Source organism: Dendrobium catenatum, unplaced genomic scaffold, assembly GCF_001605985.2.
Source record: "Dendrobium catenatum unplaced genomic scaffold, ASM160598v2 fragScaff_scaffold_1056, whole genome shotgun sequence".
Lineage (NCBI taxonomy): Eukaryota > Viridiplantae > Streptophyta > Magnoliopsida > Asparagales > Orchidaceae > Dendrobium > Dendrobium catenatum.
The window spans coordinates 5,906,317-5,922,856 of NW_021319518.1; the positions used below are offsets into that span (position 1 = coordinate 5,906,317).

At 36.7% G+C, this 16,540-nt stretch overlaps 1 protein-coding gene across 1 annotated transcript; it reads right to left on the reverse strand.

The window, feature by feature from the left end:
• Positions 1-209: 209 nt before the first annotated feature.
• LOC110105702 (22.3 kDa class VI heat shock protein) lies at positions 210-1,149 on the reverse strand. Its single transcript, XM_020835300.2, has 2 exons — positions 774-1,149; positions 210-636 (listed from the first exon to the last, which is right to left on the reverse strand). Exons 1-2 carry the CDS (start codon positions 1,081-1,083, stop codon positions 404-406), a joined length of 543 nt encoding a protein of 180 aa, XP_020690959.1. The 5' UTR covers positions 1,084-1,149; the 3' UTR covers positions 210-403.
• Positions 1,150-16,540: the final 15,391 nt, after the last annotated feature.

Genomic DNA, 16,540 nt, shown 5'->3' on the forward strand with positions numbered 1-16,540 from the left:
TGTTTTTAATATTTTTTTTATGCTAAGAAGCTGTTTTAAAAAACTGTTTTCTATAACAGCTTCTGAAAAAGCTGCTTTCTTCATAATAGTTTTGTAATCAACTTAATAAAAAAATGTAGCCATCCCAAATGGAGTCGTGAATTTTATTTGAAAATTTTCTGAAAATCAATAGATTTTTTATCATGAGCAGAACCCATCTTGGATTGAACTTGAATTGAGAATCAACAGAAAGCTGATCGTGTATTCTATATGTTTGATGATATGCCTTACAAAACTATTCTTTCTCCCAACAAAATCAGAATAAATTAATATATACCATAACATGTATTAAATATTCTTTCAGTCTTCATACAAATTGTGATTATTGGCCACCACACCCTGCATTTGAAGATCATTTTCAGATTTATAAACTCTTTGGGATGATAATCTCAAGAGTATTATCATTGTTGATGGAAGCTTCCATCTTTCTGCAATCAGCATCATCTGCTACCTCTAAACGCCTAACAAATCCATATTCCCACCATTTTCTGATCTTCCAATCTCTTCCTGTAGGATTTCCGACATTCCAGATTCCACTGATTTCTATCAAATTTTCTTTATCTCCGGAAAGTGCTACTTCAACACTCCTTGCTCCCACTACCAGTCAAAACACCTGAAGCTGTTAGCATCTCATATGAACATGATTTGTTGTGAAGTAATTAAAAAAATTTGGGCAAGGAGAAAGATGAGGAGTAAGCAATTATGTTCCTTGAAATATTGTTGGGCTAAATTACCTGGAAGTTCAGCTCTGAAGATATACTTGTCGTCTGTTTCAGACCAATCAACACTGATCTTTGAGGAACTGTGAAGCCTGGAGAGAAGCAATTCTGGATCGAAGTCCCATAGAGGAAAAGCATCAGCTGGATCAAAGAACTTTCCAAAGAGAAGTGGACTGAACAGTGAACCTTCTCCGAACACTTTCTGTGCTATTTCTCCAGCTTGACTGAGATAGGAGCTAAAAACATCTTCACTGAGTGGAAGAAGCCATTTTTGAGATTGATCATCATCATCTGTTCTGATTTCCAATGCTGTCTTATGAGACATTACTGCAAGGAAATGGAAGGAAGCTCAGCTGTTGAGAGTATCTATCTTCTCTTTTATATCGTGGTGAGATAGCTTTTGGGAAAGTAGAGTGCACATTGCTTTTGTATTGCAGCAGGGAATATTTCTTTTCTCTGTATTTTTTCTGATGGTTGTGATTGCTGTTGTTTGATGGATACCAGAGCTACATAAGTCAAGTTGATTATTCCAAGGAGACCTGCTTCTAGCTCTGAATCGACTTGTTGCATACACATGCAATATACTAGGAGATGATCACTATCATGAATTGATATGATGATGGTCAACGGAGCTATTATTTTGTATGGACACCGGACGGTTCTCCCATCCGGTTACGTGCTTGGTACTCGGTACCGAGCAGTACCGAGCGCGGTACATTTTTTGGATGACGTGGTATATTTTTATTGGTCTCCGGACGCTCCAGACTCCGCACAGAATAAAAATCCAAGATTGAGGTCTAAGATTATAAGGGGATGTTTGGGATCATTTTTTTCAAGTCGACTCGAACCTAATCCTTTTTTTTTTTTTTGTGGGTCACTTAAGTTAATCTAAACCTAACACGAATCTTACATGGATTGATCCAAATTAAATTTTTTCATGTCAGGTTCAACATAGATACCCATAACATTAAGCTTTCATCAGTGGGAAATTGATTGCTTCTTTGAGCCTAGGTGAGGATAGTGTCACCAACATAAAACAAAAAATCACATGATTTTTTTTTCTATATCTTTATCTATAGCCCAATTACCATATGGGTAATCAATAAAATTCATTAGAAGAGGAATCTATTAATCTACAAGTTAATGCACATTTAAGCTATCATTTTTGGGGTAAAATTTAAGGTATCAATGGATCTAGGGTCTAAATGAGCAGAGTTTGCTCACAAGTCGGCTTGAGCTACACTTGTTAACGAGCTCATGAGTCGAGCTTAACGGGCTACAAGTTTGAGCTCGAGCCTATACTCAAGCTCTTATATTAAACGAGCTCTAGCTCAGTCTGGCTCGACGCGAAAGCTCATGAGCCACTCGATTAAGTTAAAATATATCCAAAAATTAATTTATATTAGAATAGTAGAATAAATTTTAACATTTTAGAATAATTCTAAAAATTTTAATTGAGTCATGCTTGAGCTTACCAAACAAGCTAAACAATCGAGTCATGCTTGAGCTTACCAAATGAGCTCGAGCCTATAAATTTTTTAACGTATCAAGATCGAGCTTAGTAAGAACTAAACAAGTTTGGATCGATTAGACAAATACTCAACTGGTTTACACCCCTAAATGGATCCTTAGCTTACTTTAAAGTTTCGTTTGAGACAACTTTTTTACTACCTTGATTTTAAAATCATAATCACAATTTCTGTTTTACTATTATTTTTTGTTGCTTTTAAAAAAAATTGTACTAGGTAGGTGTTAGTTTTGTGTAGAATCGATTGGATTGTACTATTGCCTCAAACCCCCATTCTATCGGTCGAGCTCGCACTATACAAAAAGGCTAATTTGGACAAACTTAGGCTTCGTCTCAGACATTTTTTTTTAAGCTTTGTAAAGAAGCTAAAGAGAAAGTAATTTTTTAAAATTGTTGTATAAAATAACTTTTGTTAAGGAAGTAAATCACACAGCCAAACAAGCAATAAATAGAAGATGTAGCATAAATAAAAAGCACAATTATTTAGCGTAAAAAATCAAAAATATAGAAAAAAACACAGCCACACCAACCCAAGAAATTCATAATAAAAATTTGGGAGAAAACAAATCTCACTTCTCACCATTCTCTCACTACAACATATAAAGAGAAACATGTAGAAACCACCAAGCGACACAACCCCTAATGAAAACGAGAAAGAAAACTCAATCTGTTTCACAGCGTCATAATGCCATATTTGGAGTGTCGCAGCGCTCCACTCTCTGTCTCTAGTCTGCTTGATAGCACCGCTACGTCAGCGTCTGAAACGCTGCAATACTCCGCTCTTTGTTTATCTCCAAACAAATTATGCAGCGCCCGGAAAAAAAACTTGTCCAAATTACTTTCTGGCCAAAAAAACTCCATATAAAAATTTTGTCCTGCACATATCAAAAAAACAAAAACTTGCAAGTAAACTTCAGAAGTTGATTGAATCCATCACTTTTCGATAATTTGATGTCACGTTTCATTGTAAGTGTCTATTTTATAATTGCCAATTATGCATCTTGAAAAATTATTAAGAATCACTTTTGCGTAAGCTTCCTTCTTCTTCCTTTGTACGTTGTATTTCAATCCCAAACAGAAATATGTGATTTTATTTTGTTCATGATGATATATATGTCATTTACAGGTAAAAAATGCTATTTTCTTAAACTTGGTGATTAGTATTTGAGGTAATTTGCCATCAATATATGAGATTGCATACATAACATTTTAAAACAGGAAAAAACAAAGCAAAAATGTTATCGATTCAGAGAACAAAAAGCAATAAGAATATTTGAAACAAAAATAAAGTTTAAAATAGTTCAAACAGCAAATTTTTACAGTTATTTTAATATTAAAAGCAAAATCAGAAAAGCAGCGAGACCAAAATCAATATTCTATTTTGAAAAATAAAACAAAATGTAAAGTGTGCAATAAGTAATGAAGACTCTCAACCATTAATGCGCAAAAGAGATATAATTACTATCATCTCTCTGAATCAAATCTATATGTAACAATGTAAGGAAATTAATACAGAAATTGAAAGCTTCGGCCATGACAAAGCAGAACCAAGAACAAAGAAAGGACAAGAAGAAAGCACTTCTTTTAATATTTTTAGTAATAAAATTTTCTCCTTAAAATATCACCTTTGTTTTCTATTTTTCTTTATTATTTTTTCGCTCCAAAAAAATCTTAAGGAAATTAACCATAAGAAAAGATCCTATTACCAATGAAAAAATCAATCCATAAAAAGTCTTATTTTCTATGAAATTCTGGATAAATATGCACCCGTCATCTCGTATCAAGGAAAGCTTCCTTTAGAACCACTTTTTATTGCTTTTTTTTAATTAAAATTTTATTTTAAGAAGTAATAAAAAAGACATCAGAGACTAAGCCTAAATTTCCATCATTAATCCTCCTAAAATATAAACGGATATGTTAATAAAATTTATTTAAGGATTTTCAAAAGAGTAAAAATAGAGATATCAAATCACTCAGATAATATATCAATATCAATTTAAGATTTCTAAAACAACTTTTAGTGGAAAAATTTTAATTTAAAGAAGATAAAAAGTCATCCCAAACTTGAGAGATTATTCTGTGCGGACGGTGGACGCCGAACTCAGCTCCACATCGGGATACCAAACAAAATGAGCCACGTCAGCGATACTAAGTGATATCGACACTCGGTACCACCGTACCGAAAGATACTGAGCCGCAGGCTTAGGTATCCGGACGAATTCCGCTTCTGCACAGAATAATTTTCGCTAGACGGAGCCTAAAATTAAAATTAAAAGATGATGTAATTGAAACAGTTTTCCTTGAAACAAAACAGATAGTATTGCAATGAAAGCAAAATATACAGAAGACTGAACTCATCGACCAATAAATGATGAACTGTTTACCTACCTTCAATTATGAAAGATCAAATCTTCAAGTAGTTCAAGAAATGAGAAATTACAAATAATAACTGAATAGCTAACATAATACAAAATTATAAGAATATGAAAATAAGAAGGAAGTCCAACCATTCCAGATTGGTCCTAAGAAATTACAGTTATTTTAATATTAAAAGCAAAATCAGAAAAGCAGCGAGACCAAAATCAATATTCTATTTTGAAAAATAAAACAAAATGTAAAGTGTGCAATAAGTAATGAAGACTCTCAACCATTAATGCGCAAAAGAGATATAATTACTATCATCTCTCTGAATCAAATCTATATGTAACAATGTAAGGAAATTAATACAGAAATTGAAAGCTTCGGCCATGACAAAGCAGAACCAAGAACAAAGAAAGGACAAGAAGATGAAGAAGGAAAAAGTAGAATTAGATTAATTAAAAGTAGATGTACAGAACCCTATAAGTAGCAATGCTATACACAAACGAACCAATGACAGAATTACACGTGTAAAGTGTGCTATCTAAATATACACAGCTTATGTCTAATATCCCCCCTCAAGATGGTGATTCTGGAGGTTGAACCAGCTTGCCGGCGAGAAGCTTGAACCGAGGAGAGGGAAGAGCTTTTGTGAAGAGATCCGCTATTTGATCTTTGGTAGACAGGTGATGAACTTGAATAGTGTCATTCTTGATGCAATGCCGAATGTAGTGACAGTCGACTTCAATGTGTTTCGTCCGTGCGTGAAACACCGGGTTGTTAGCTAGAGCTATAGCGGAGATGTTATCGCAAAAGAGAGGTGTGGCAGTGGTCTGGGAGCAGTTCAGTTCCTGTAGTAGCCGGCGAATCCAGGTGATTTCGGCTGCCGCCGAGGCCAGTGCCCTGTACTCAGCTTCTGTAGATGAGCGAACAACAGCGTTTTGTTTCTTAACACTCCAGGATATAAGAGTGGAGCCGAGGAAATTACAGTATCCCGAGATTGATTTCCGGTCTTCAGCGTCTCCTGCCCAGTCTGAGTCCGCATAGGCTTGAAGGATCGGTTTGTCTCAGAAGATTGGAAGGCCTGTATGAAGTGAACCTTGAATATACCGGAGTAGCCTTTTGAGAGCTTCAAAATGTAAGTTTGTTGGGCTTTGCATATGCTGACAGATCTTGTTGACGGCGTAGGCGATGTCCGGACGTGTGAGGGTGAGATATTGGAGACATCCGGCAAGTTGACGATACAACGTTAGGTTAGAAAATGCGGCTGCCGAATTTGATGAGAAAGAAGTTTGAATTTGCGAGGGAGTAGAGACAGGTTTACAGTTTAACATACCTGCGCGGGATAGTATTGATTGGGCGAATTGGCTTTGCGTAAGATGGATCCCGTATGAGGTAGGTACCGCTTGAATACCCAAAAATTGAGAGATGGGGCCAAGATCCCGCATAGTGAATTTATTGTGGAGATTACGCAGCAGATTTTGGATGTCCGAGTTGCTGTTGCCGGTAAGAAGTATGTCATCTACATACACGAGGAAGAACATATGGATGCCGTTCCGATTGTAGATGAGGAGTGAGGGATCCGAGTCACTGAAGTTGAAGCCGAGTGTCTGTAAGTATCCTGATAGAGTAGCGAACCACTCTCGTGGAGACTGTTTCAACCCGTAGAGAGACTTACGTAAGCGGCAGACGTGGTTTGGAAAGTTCTTGTCAATGAATCCAACGGGTTGTTTCATGTGAACTGTGTGGCTGAGATTGCCGTGAAGAAAGGCATTTGACACGTCGAGTTGATGGAGCGGCCATTGACGATACATTGCTATGGTTATAAGAATTCGGACCGTTGGCATCTTCGCTACGGGACTGAAAGTTTCAGCGTAGTCGATGCCGTATTCTTGGGAGAAACCTTGAGCCACGAGGCGGGCTTTGTGGCGTGCGACGGAACCATCAGCAAGGTACTTGGTGCGGTAGGTCCACTTACAGCCTAGCACATTTTGTGTGGAGTCCGGAGGAACCAAGTCCCAGGTATGTTGGGATTGAAGAGCTTGAAATTCGACTTGCATTGCCTTACACCAATGCTGTGACTTAGCAGCTTCGCGGTATGTAGTTGGATCGGAATCTTGAATCATATGAGCAAGAGAGAAAATCTGCTTTGGCTTTGAATGCCCTGTTTTGGATCTAGTTTGCATAATATGGGTAGACTGAGATTGAGGTAGAATGCATGGAGTGGATGTAGTAGTAGTGGTAGGTAGGGCGCTATTTGATTCAGGTGTGTTTGAGTGAGTGTTCGAATGGATGTTGGTTGTGGGATGAAGAGTCTGAGGATAGGTATGGTAAGGTTGCCGAGTCTGATTATTGGCAGATGGAGTAAAGTTGTGAGGCTTATTTGTTGTGGTGGGTACAAGAAGTAGAGGTGGGATGAAATTGTTTGAGGAGTTTTGTTGGAGACCGAGATCAGGTTGATGGTAAGGAAGGATAGTCTCATTGAAAATGACATGCCTGGATATGTATACTTTACCTGTTTTTGGATCAAGACAGCGGTAACCTTTTTGAGCCGAGGCATAACCTATGAAGACGCACGGAATGGAGAATGGCGAGAGCTTGGATGCGCTGTAAGGTCGAAGCCACGGGTAGCAGAGACACCCGAAGATCTTGAGATGATTATAGGCTGGCGGTTTTTGGTATAATATCTGATATGGACTTTGGTTCTTGAGAGCTCGAGACGGGAGTCTGTTGATGAGGTAAACCGACGCATTCATAGCTTCAACCCATAGTTTAGTTGGAAGATTAGCATCAAGTAGAATGCTGCGCATGGTTTCAACAATGTGCCTATGTTTTCTTTCTGCAACTCCGTTTTGGGCCGGCGTGTACGGGCAAGAGTACTGATGAAGAATGCCGAGCTGTTTAAACAATTGTTGAAACTTACCATTGATGAACTCGCCTCCGCCATCGGATCGAAAGATTTTTATAGATTTGTTAAATTGTGTATTTATCATTTTGTGAAAAGAAATAAACGTGGTAAAAGCGTCAGACTTGTGAATTAAAGGAAAAACCCAAGAGAATTTCGAATGATCGTCGATGAAAGCAACGTAATACTTATAACCTTGCGTGGAGGTGGCCGGTGAAGGCCCCCAAATGTCGAAGTGCACAAGATCAAAGCAATGAGACGTAGTGGTAGTAGAAGAAATAAAGGGTAACCGGCGGCTCTTGGCCACATTACATGCGTTACAATGATTATTGTAAGAAGTTTTACAAATTGCAGGAATATAAATTCTAGCTGTGTGCAATGTCTGACGGGCCGGATGACCGAGACGTCTATGCCAAAGATTATAAACTTCTTGAGCTGAAAAAAGAGCAAGGTTAGCAGTGGTAGCAGTGGAGCGAATGGGATAAAGACCGTTAACACAGGGGCCCCGAAGTAGAGTTTGCCCCGTCGTCGAGTCCTGAATGCAGAAGCCATTAGCCGAAAACTTGACTGTGCACTTGTTGTCATTTGTTAGTCGGTAGATAGATATGAGATTGAAAGAAAGATTTGGAACGTGTAAAAGATTTTGAAGATAGAGAGTACCTGTTGGGGTTGGTAGGATACCTTTGCCAGAGTTTTGGATGGGAAGTTGATAGCCATTACCGAGAGTAATTTGCTGAGTGCCGGAGTACTGTTTGCTAGATTGAAGATTGGAATGTTCGGACGTGAGGTGGTTTGACGCACCGCTATCAAGAAACCAATCTGAGGTGGTGTTTGAATCTGATGGAGTGAATAGCGCGGTCTTAGCTGTTTCTTCGGTGTAAGATTGATCATGACGATACCAGCATTTGATGGCGGAGTGTCCTGTTTTGGAGCAAATTTGACAGGTGATGTTATATGAGGCGTTCTTCTCTGTTCGATTTCTAGATCGATTTGATGACCGGCCACGACCAGTGTTGTTGCGTCCGCGGCCTCGCCCACGATAAGCCGCGAGAGCCGTAGCTGGATCAGCGATTGAAAGGTTTTGAAGTGCAGTTGTAGTTTCTTGAGCCAGATTCAATTCCTCGCTGCATAGTAGCGTGTAAAGATCGTCTAGACTGATTGGTTGTAAATTTGTGCGAATGGCCATCTTGAGTGCCTGGTATTGAGGAGCAAGACCGTTGAGCGTATAAAAAATGACCTCCTCAGGGTCCAAAGGAGATCCGGTGGCGGCGATGGCATCGACAATCGATTTGATAGCGAGCAGGTATTGCGACATGGTCTGATTTTTCATAGAAAGATGGTGAAGCTCGTTTCGCAGTTGAATGGTGCGAGATCGAGTGTTGGACTGTAGGCGGCGATTGATCGTGTCCCAGATTTCAGCGCAGTGGTCCAGAGATAGGACATAGGGAAGAATACTTGGTGAGATTACAGAGTATAGAGCAGCGGCAAGATTTTGATCCAAGAGATTCCAAGTTTGGACTGAGATCTCGTTTGCAGACGTTGGATGAAGAGAAGACGGACAAGTGCAGCTACCATCAAGAAATCCTTCAAAGCCGTTGGCCTTGAAGAGTTTGAAGACCTGTGAACGCCATAGAGGAAAATTTTCGGCGGTTAAGGTGAGGGAGATGACACCTTTGATATGACTCATCAAGAATTTGAGTTGTTGACGGTATTCCGATGTGATGGTATTTTCGGAACTGTTGCCGGAGATTGGGCCGGAGAGCGAAGAGGTGGTGGCAGGGGAGGAGGAGGTAGTTGCCATTTCCACTGGATGGCAACAAAACCGAGAATAGAGAGGATGCCGCCTGGATCAGTTGATTCCCTGCTCTGATACCATGAAAGCTTCGGCCATGACAAAGCAGAACCAAGAACAAAGAAAGGACAAGAAGATGAAGAAGGAAAAAGTAGAATTAGATTAATTAAAAGTAGATGTACAGAACCCTATAAGTAGCAATGCTATACACAAACGAACCAATGACAGAATTACACGTGTAAAGTGTGCTATCTAAATATACACAGCTTATGTCTAATATCCCCAAAGTTCTTACCACAATTCGAGTTACCAAACGGTCTCTGATTTTAATGAGCTTATAGTCGAATCGAACGGCTCGACGAGACAAATCCAACGAGCCCAAGATCGCCGAATTCTGAAATCATTAAGACCTTCAAATGTCTGATGAACGGTGTAAGATCAAGGGATTCAATATTAGCCGTCCATTCAACCACTCCCTATTTGCCCTGGTCTCACACATATTTACAAGCTATGCCACTCTAGAAAATTTATAAATAGACCCCTCATTTCTCATGAGAGGGGATCCAGGCAAGAAGAAAGGAAGAAGAACAGAAGAAGAGAAGAGAAGGATAGGAGGGAATAACTCCTCGACCACCGCCACCGCCGGAGTTCTTCCCCCCGCCCTAGTGACGTCGGAATTCAGTCCAACTTTCGGACGACACCTGAATTCTGCCCAATCTCCTTAGTGATGCCGGAACTCTGCTCAACTTTGTAATTGAATCTCAACTTAGAAGAGATTCATTGTAATATGATCGTCCTAGCTTTGTGGACGACTTAGGCTCTTGTATTTCAAACAAAACACTAGTGGAACTATTTTAACTGGGTGAGGCCCCGTGGTTTTTTCCCTTTCAGGGTTTTCATGTAAAAATCATGGTGTTTCTTTTCCTGTTCTATTTGTGTGCTGGATATCCGTATAATGATGAGACGGAAATTTTTTAACTTTATCGTCACGTATATTCTAGCCCGCAACATATATATGTGTGTGTGTGTATTTTTATATTAAGAAAAGTATATAAATGATCAAGATTAAAGCTTCGTTTGGAACAATTTTTTATCTTCTTAAAATAGAATTTTAGTACAAAAATTTTAATTTTTGTACTAAAACTCTGTTTTAAAAAGCAATAAAAAGTATTCTCAAACGAAGCCTAAAAATCAAGTTGGGATAGACTCAATTTAGTCGTAGTCCCGTTATAAGTAGCATACTAATGATACATCTAAAGAGAGAAAATTCTAATGATCGAGTACTTACTAGAAGAAAGTGCATCGTAATAAATTCAATATAATCAAAGAAGACATTAGTTTTTCGGTTTCAAGCGAATTAAAAATTTGTTTGGAATAACTTTCTTATTATTTGCTTTTCAAACAACAATCATACTTTATTTTGCTACTGATTTTTGTCCCTTTGTCACTATTTTACAAAAAAAAAAAAATTGTGATAAAAAGTTATTTTTTATAATTAGAGTAACTAAATTGCTTTCCGCATTATAATTTCATAACCAATTTTATAAAAAAACTTCAACTATTATAAGCAAATCCTAAATTGCAAACTGATTTGCAACATATATGTAAGTTATGAATACAAAGACCTCTTGACTTAGAATTTTAGCTAACAACAAACAAGCCTACTGTATATCAAAGAAGAAATCCAAAAAGAATAAATTAAACTAACGAAATCGACAAAATGCCCGTAGCAATTGGCTATCATGTGATAGAAGAGCTATATTAATTGCAACGCTAAGCCACATGCACGAGTCAATAATTGGTTCAAATGTTAGGCCCATCACGTGTTAAATGAATTCAATTATTCAAAAAGTACATAGTTCGACATTTAGGTCAATTAAGACAAATTTAAAAATGTCTCGGATACATAAACTTTGAACTCAATATCTTTGAATTAGTAGTCAAATCTTCCAATTAATAGATTAAGGATTCGTTTCGGACAGCTTTCTTACTGCTTCATAAAGCTGCTTTTTAGTACGTAAATTAATTTTTTTTTTTATACTAGAAAGTTGTTTTAAGTAACAGAAATGAAACGCCATTTTTAGTGTTTGCTAAAGCTATTTTTTAGCACAAAAAGTTATAATTCAAATTTTCATTTGGGACAGCTTTCTTGCTGCATTTTAAAACGACTTTTTAGTGCAAAAAATTATAATTTAATAAATTTTGAACTAAAAAATTTATTTAAAAAAGTAGCAAAAAAATTATTCCAAACAAACCCTAAATTGAGTTGCATAAAATACAGAGTACTCACGATAAATTATTCTGTGCGGAGATCGGACGCAGAACGTCGTCCGGAGACCAACCAGAATACGCCATGTCAGTGGTACTGAACCACGATATTGAGTGGTACCGAACAGTACTGAGTTGTGATACGGAACGAAGGAATGACATGATGCATTTTGATTGATCTTCAAATGGTCCGTACATAATAATTAATCCTCACTTTGGGACCTTCAATAGTGGGAGATAGCAACAGATAAGCTAACAACGCTACCCAGCTTAACAGTGCTCGTGGAGTTTATAGAATATTAAAAACAAAAAATAAGTAATTATATCTATAGTCATTTCTTGGATCTTTTATGGAGTCTAATCAGATTTTAACAAAGATATTTTATTTTTAATTATTAAGAAAAACATTATGAAAAAATAATCAAATTTAAATTAATTATTTTTTCAGACCTTCTACCATAATTTTTCAGACCCCTGTCTCATGCCAACTATGATCCTTCTGACCTCTATCACCAGATAACGATCTTTCTGACCTCAGTCTCCTGCCAACTACGGTCTTTCTAACCCCTGTCTCATGCTGATTATGATCCTTCCGACCTTCATCACCAGATAATAGTCTTTCTGACCCCGGTCTCCTGCCAACTACGATCTTTTGGACCCCTGACTCATGCCAACTATGGTCCTTATCCGACCTCCATCACCAGATAACGATCTTTCTAACACCGGTCGCCTGCCAACTACGGTCTTTCGGACCTCTGTCTCGTGTCGACTATGGCTCTTCCAACCAAACAAACACATCTATGTTGATTATTGTAACTCCCACAATATAATGTGCTATATATGATTTACATTTGTGACATCAAGCCAAGGCCTTCTCTCGAGGAAGGGCATCATTTATAATCAACTGCAAATACTAGTGGATTCATTCAAACTGGGCCAAACCCAGTGGTTTTTCCCACTTTTTAGGGAATTCTCTCGGCAATAATTATTATGTGCGGTCACCGGATGCCATCTAGAAGCGAATCAGGACTCGCCACATCATTATTTTACTGTGTACCGGTGCTATGTACCACTATATACTAGATAATGTGGCGCATCCTGATTTACCTCCGAATAATCTGGTGATTGTACGAATAATTTCTCATGAATAATCAATCTTTTTTTTCTTTTAAATATAATAATGAATGTTGAATACTTTGATTTTTTTTTTAAAATATATATAAAAAAAATCTTCACGATTTTTATCGACTAGCGATCTGCATGACTAAGATCCTAACTCCTAAGCAAGAAGCCTTTGTTCTTTCCTTTTAGCCTGGCAGTGCGCAATCTGACAATCTGGCTCCGCTCATTACTGAGCAATGGCACATGTTGGGGATTGTTTTGGGCCCAGCTTAGCTCCCTCCACGATGAAATGCTATTATTTGAAAATAGTAATTATTGTCAATAGAATAATGATTAAAAGACTGTTGTGAATACAATAACGATTAAAAGACTGTTGCTCAAAAATAGGAAAAATTATTAGGTAAGGTGACCTGACATAGATCTACTATCGGACGCCAATAATATGTCGCCAATAATATGTCGTCACGTGTTCTCACTCTTTACCGTGCGGCCCGATAACCCAACCCGGACCGGAACCCAGGATTGCTATGTTCGCGTATTGCTCAGTATTGCTAGGTATTGCTAGGTATTGCTTGGCAATAATGATAAATACCGCTATGTCAAGACCAATACCGAGCAATACCGAGTTTTGTTAAAAACTCGGTATTGGTCTTCACATAATGATATTTCTCGTTATTGTCGAGCAAAATCGACCAATACCTAGCAATACCGAGTAATACCGAGCACTACCGAGTTTTTAGCAGTATTGCTCGGTATTGGTCTTCACATAATGGTATTTCTCATTATTGCCGAGCAATACCTAGCAATACGCGAACATAGCAATCACAGGGCCGTTCCGGGTCGAGTTGTCGGGTCGCGCGGTAAAAAGTAAGAACACGTGACACTATTTTATTGGTGTCCAAACATAGAGTTACGTCAGGTCACCGGACCAAATAAAATGTCCAAAAAATAGAGATGACGAGATCAATAAGTTATGTACATAGGTTTATCTTCTGGTTCATTAATTATAGATGGGAGAACATACAATATTATATTAAAAAATAAATACATGACTAAATAAAATCTTGTCATATAAAGGAGATAAACCAATTATATCTCGTTAATTATATGAGATAAGTATTTGAGCTTTTTAAATATATAAGATGGCCTCATTTGTAGTCACTGATTGTTATATTTCAATTTGATTGACTTGTGAGATTGATCTTCTTTAGCTAGCTTATTTGACTTGAGGTCAACATGTGCAATTTGGATAGTATAAGATATCTCATAAATTAACTTATTTAGATATTTGATTTGGGCTCAAATCGATTAGAATCGGTTCTCTTTTGATGTCATCGGGTTCCTCTTGTCAAGACACCAATTTGACTTTAATTTTGTTGAAATTAAGATTTCGTTAGGAACAGCTTGTCTAATACTTTTTAAAATAATTTTTTAGTATAAAAATTTCTAATTTTAAAAATTTTGTACTTAAAATCTGCTTTAAAAATCTATCTCAAATGAAGCCTAAGATTTTGATGATTTTAAAATTAATTTTGAAAACTTCTTCTATCGAAATTCAAGACTATATGTGCATGAATGTATCAAAATTATATATGAATCAAATAAGAAAAATGGATATAAAAGACAACTAATATCTCCTTTAAATTAATTCTCTAATGTGACATAAATTGAAGAAATTAATAAAATTATTATGTGCGGAGTTCCTATAAAAGGAGCATACATAATATTTGTACACACTTCCTAAACAAAACCAAATTATATAAAAAAATAAATTATACACACAAAATTATTTCACCATAAACAGGTATGGAAGATGGACAGTTTGTGGCTAAGCACGAGAAACACGCCTCCAATCATCGCACATCTAAAAAATATAATCATATATTTTTGTATTGAACGTGAAAAAACTATCCGTCTAAAATTCTAATTTATCATTAAGGATTCGTTTAGGTCGATTTTTTTTATTATTTAATAAAACTGTTAAGGAAAAAATAAATTTTTAAAAATTTTATAGAAAGTAGTTTTAAGTATAAATATTTTTTAAAATAAGAAAAAATAGGGATTAAATAGATATTATAATTACGATCAAATCAAACCTAAGCCAGGAATAATGGCTAGTGAGAGAAATCAAATAGACCACGTGGTCTATTAGTATAATAAAAAATCAATAGACCACGTGGTCTATTAGTATAATAACAAGCAATCTAGCTTATTAATTAAACCCATTTGTACTGTTTATGTATTTCAGCATTGCTTTTGTGTGCGTGGAAATAATGTCACACAAAGATCAGTTTAACAAAAATAAAATAGATTTATCTTAGTCATGCTGTTGAAAAATATAAACAAGATTTTAACATTCGGGGCTATTTGATTGTATTAAAAAGGAATGCAGCATAAAAAATTATATTGTAAAATGAATATTTTGGAATTGTTTTGATGTAATGCATGACTTAACTTTTTTGTTTGATTTGGAGTAAAGTGAATGCAATGTAAAGTATAAAGTAGTTGTGCCCAAGGTGGCCGGTTGTCACCGGTCGACAGTGGTGGCGGCGGTGGAGGCAACGATGGATGGCAGTGGTGGTCAGCGGCCAGTCGTGGGCAGTGACAGACGATTGAAGATGGTGTCGGTGGCCGGTGGCAGTGGACGGCGACTAGTGGCGTTAACAGTGGCCGGCGGTGGGGGATGGTTGGCGTTTGTCGGCGGTGGGCAACGGGTGTGGCCGTCCACGGCGGTCAAGCAAACGAGTGATTGGTGTTCTCCGCCAAAATGGGCGAGAACACTTTCCCTAAAAAAAATGAACTATACAGTGGATTTCTTTTACTTTGGATTTGTATTTCATCCAACCAAGCACACAAAAGTTTAAAACCCATGCATTATGAATGCAATACATTTACTTTTCTTCCAACCAAATAGTCCCTTAGATTTATTATTACGAGCTAAAATATTCTTGATAATACAAGGAGAGATTAACATTTAAGTTTTATATAAAAATTCATCACAGACATTGATAAAAGAAGATTCCACAATAGATACTAGAGTTTTTACGTAGCAAATCTAGAAAGAAAAAAAAAATTATGAAGTACAACCCAATTAAAGTAATTCATTATGTATATGAAATGACCAATATTTAAAAAATTTGATCGGACCAGCCGGTTGAACTGATTGAACCGAAAACCAATCAAGTAATCAGTCAGTTCAAAACTAAGAACTGCTTTAGTACTGGACCAATATAAACTGAAGTGAACTGCCAATCCAACCATATAATTGGCGAACCAGTACCGATTTTAAAAAACAGGCCAATTCAATTGAATCCTTTAAATAATTTAAATTAACTTGATAAATTTATATAAAATAGGGTAAATTCTCGCTCAATCACCATCAATATTCCAAATGATAACAATTCTTCTTTAAAGCATCATTATTTTGAAAATTGAACTATCATTGATTGTCTTGAGAAGATCTTTCACTACTCCGATACAATTTAAGTTGAATCAAATTTAATCTCCTCTCTAATTGAAGTAATTAACTAATTATGGTTGTAACATAAGTCATATGGTTGTAACATAAGTCAAGTTTATCTTCTATCAATAATAACCTTTTTTATTACACTATAACATCTCTACTAACTAATGTTAATAAAGCTGATGATTAAGATCCTCCCAAAGGAAAATTTAAATGATTGAAATGCCTTTTGTGTGTGTGTGTAAGGGGGGGTGGCAAGCCACACTTTCATTCAACTAAAAAGAGGAGGTACAAAATAAGGTTTAAAGGAGCCATGAAAAAAGAAAGACAAAAAAAAAAAAAAGAT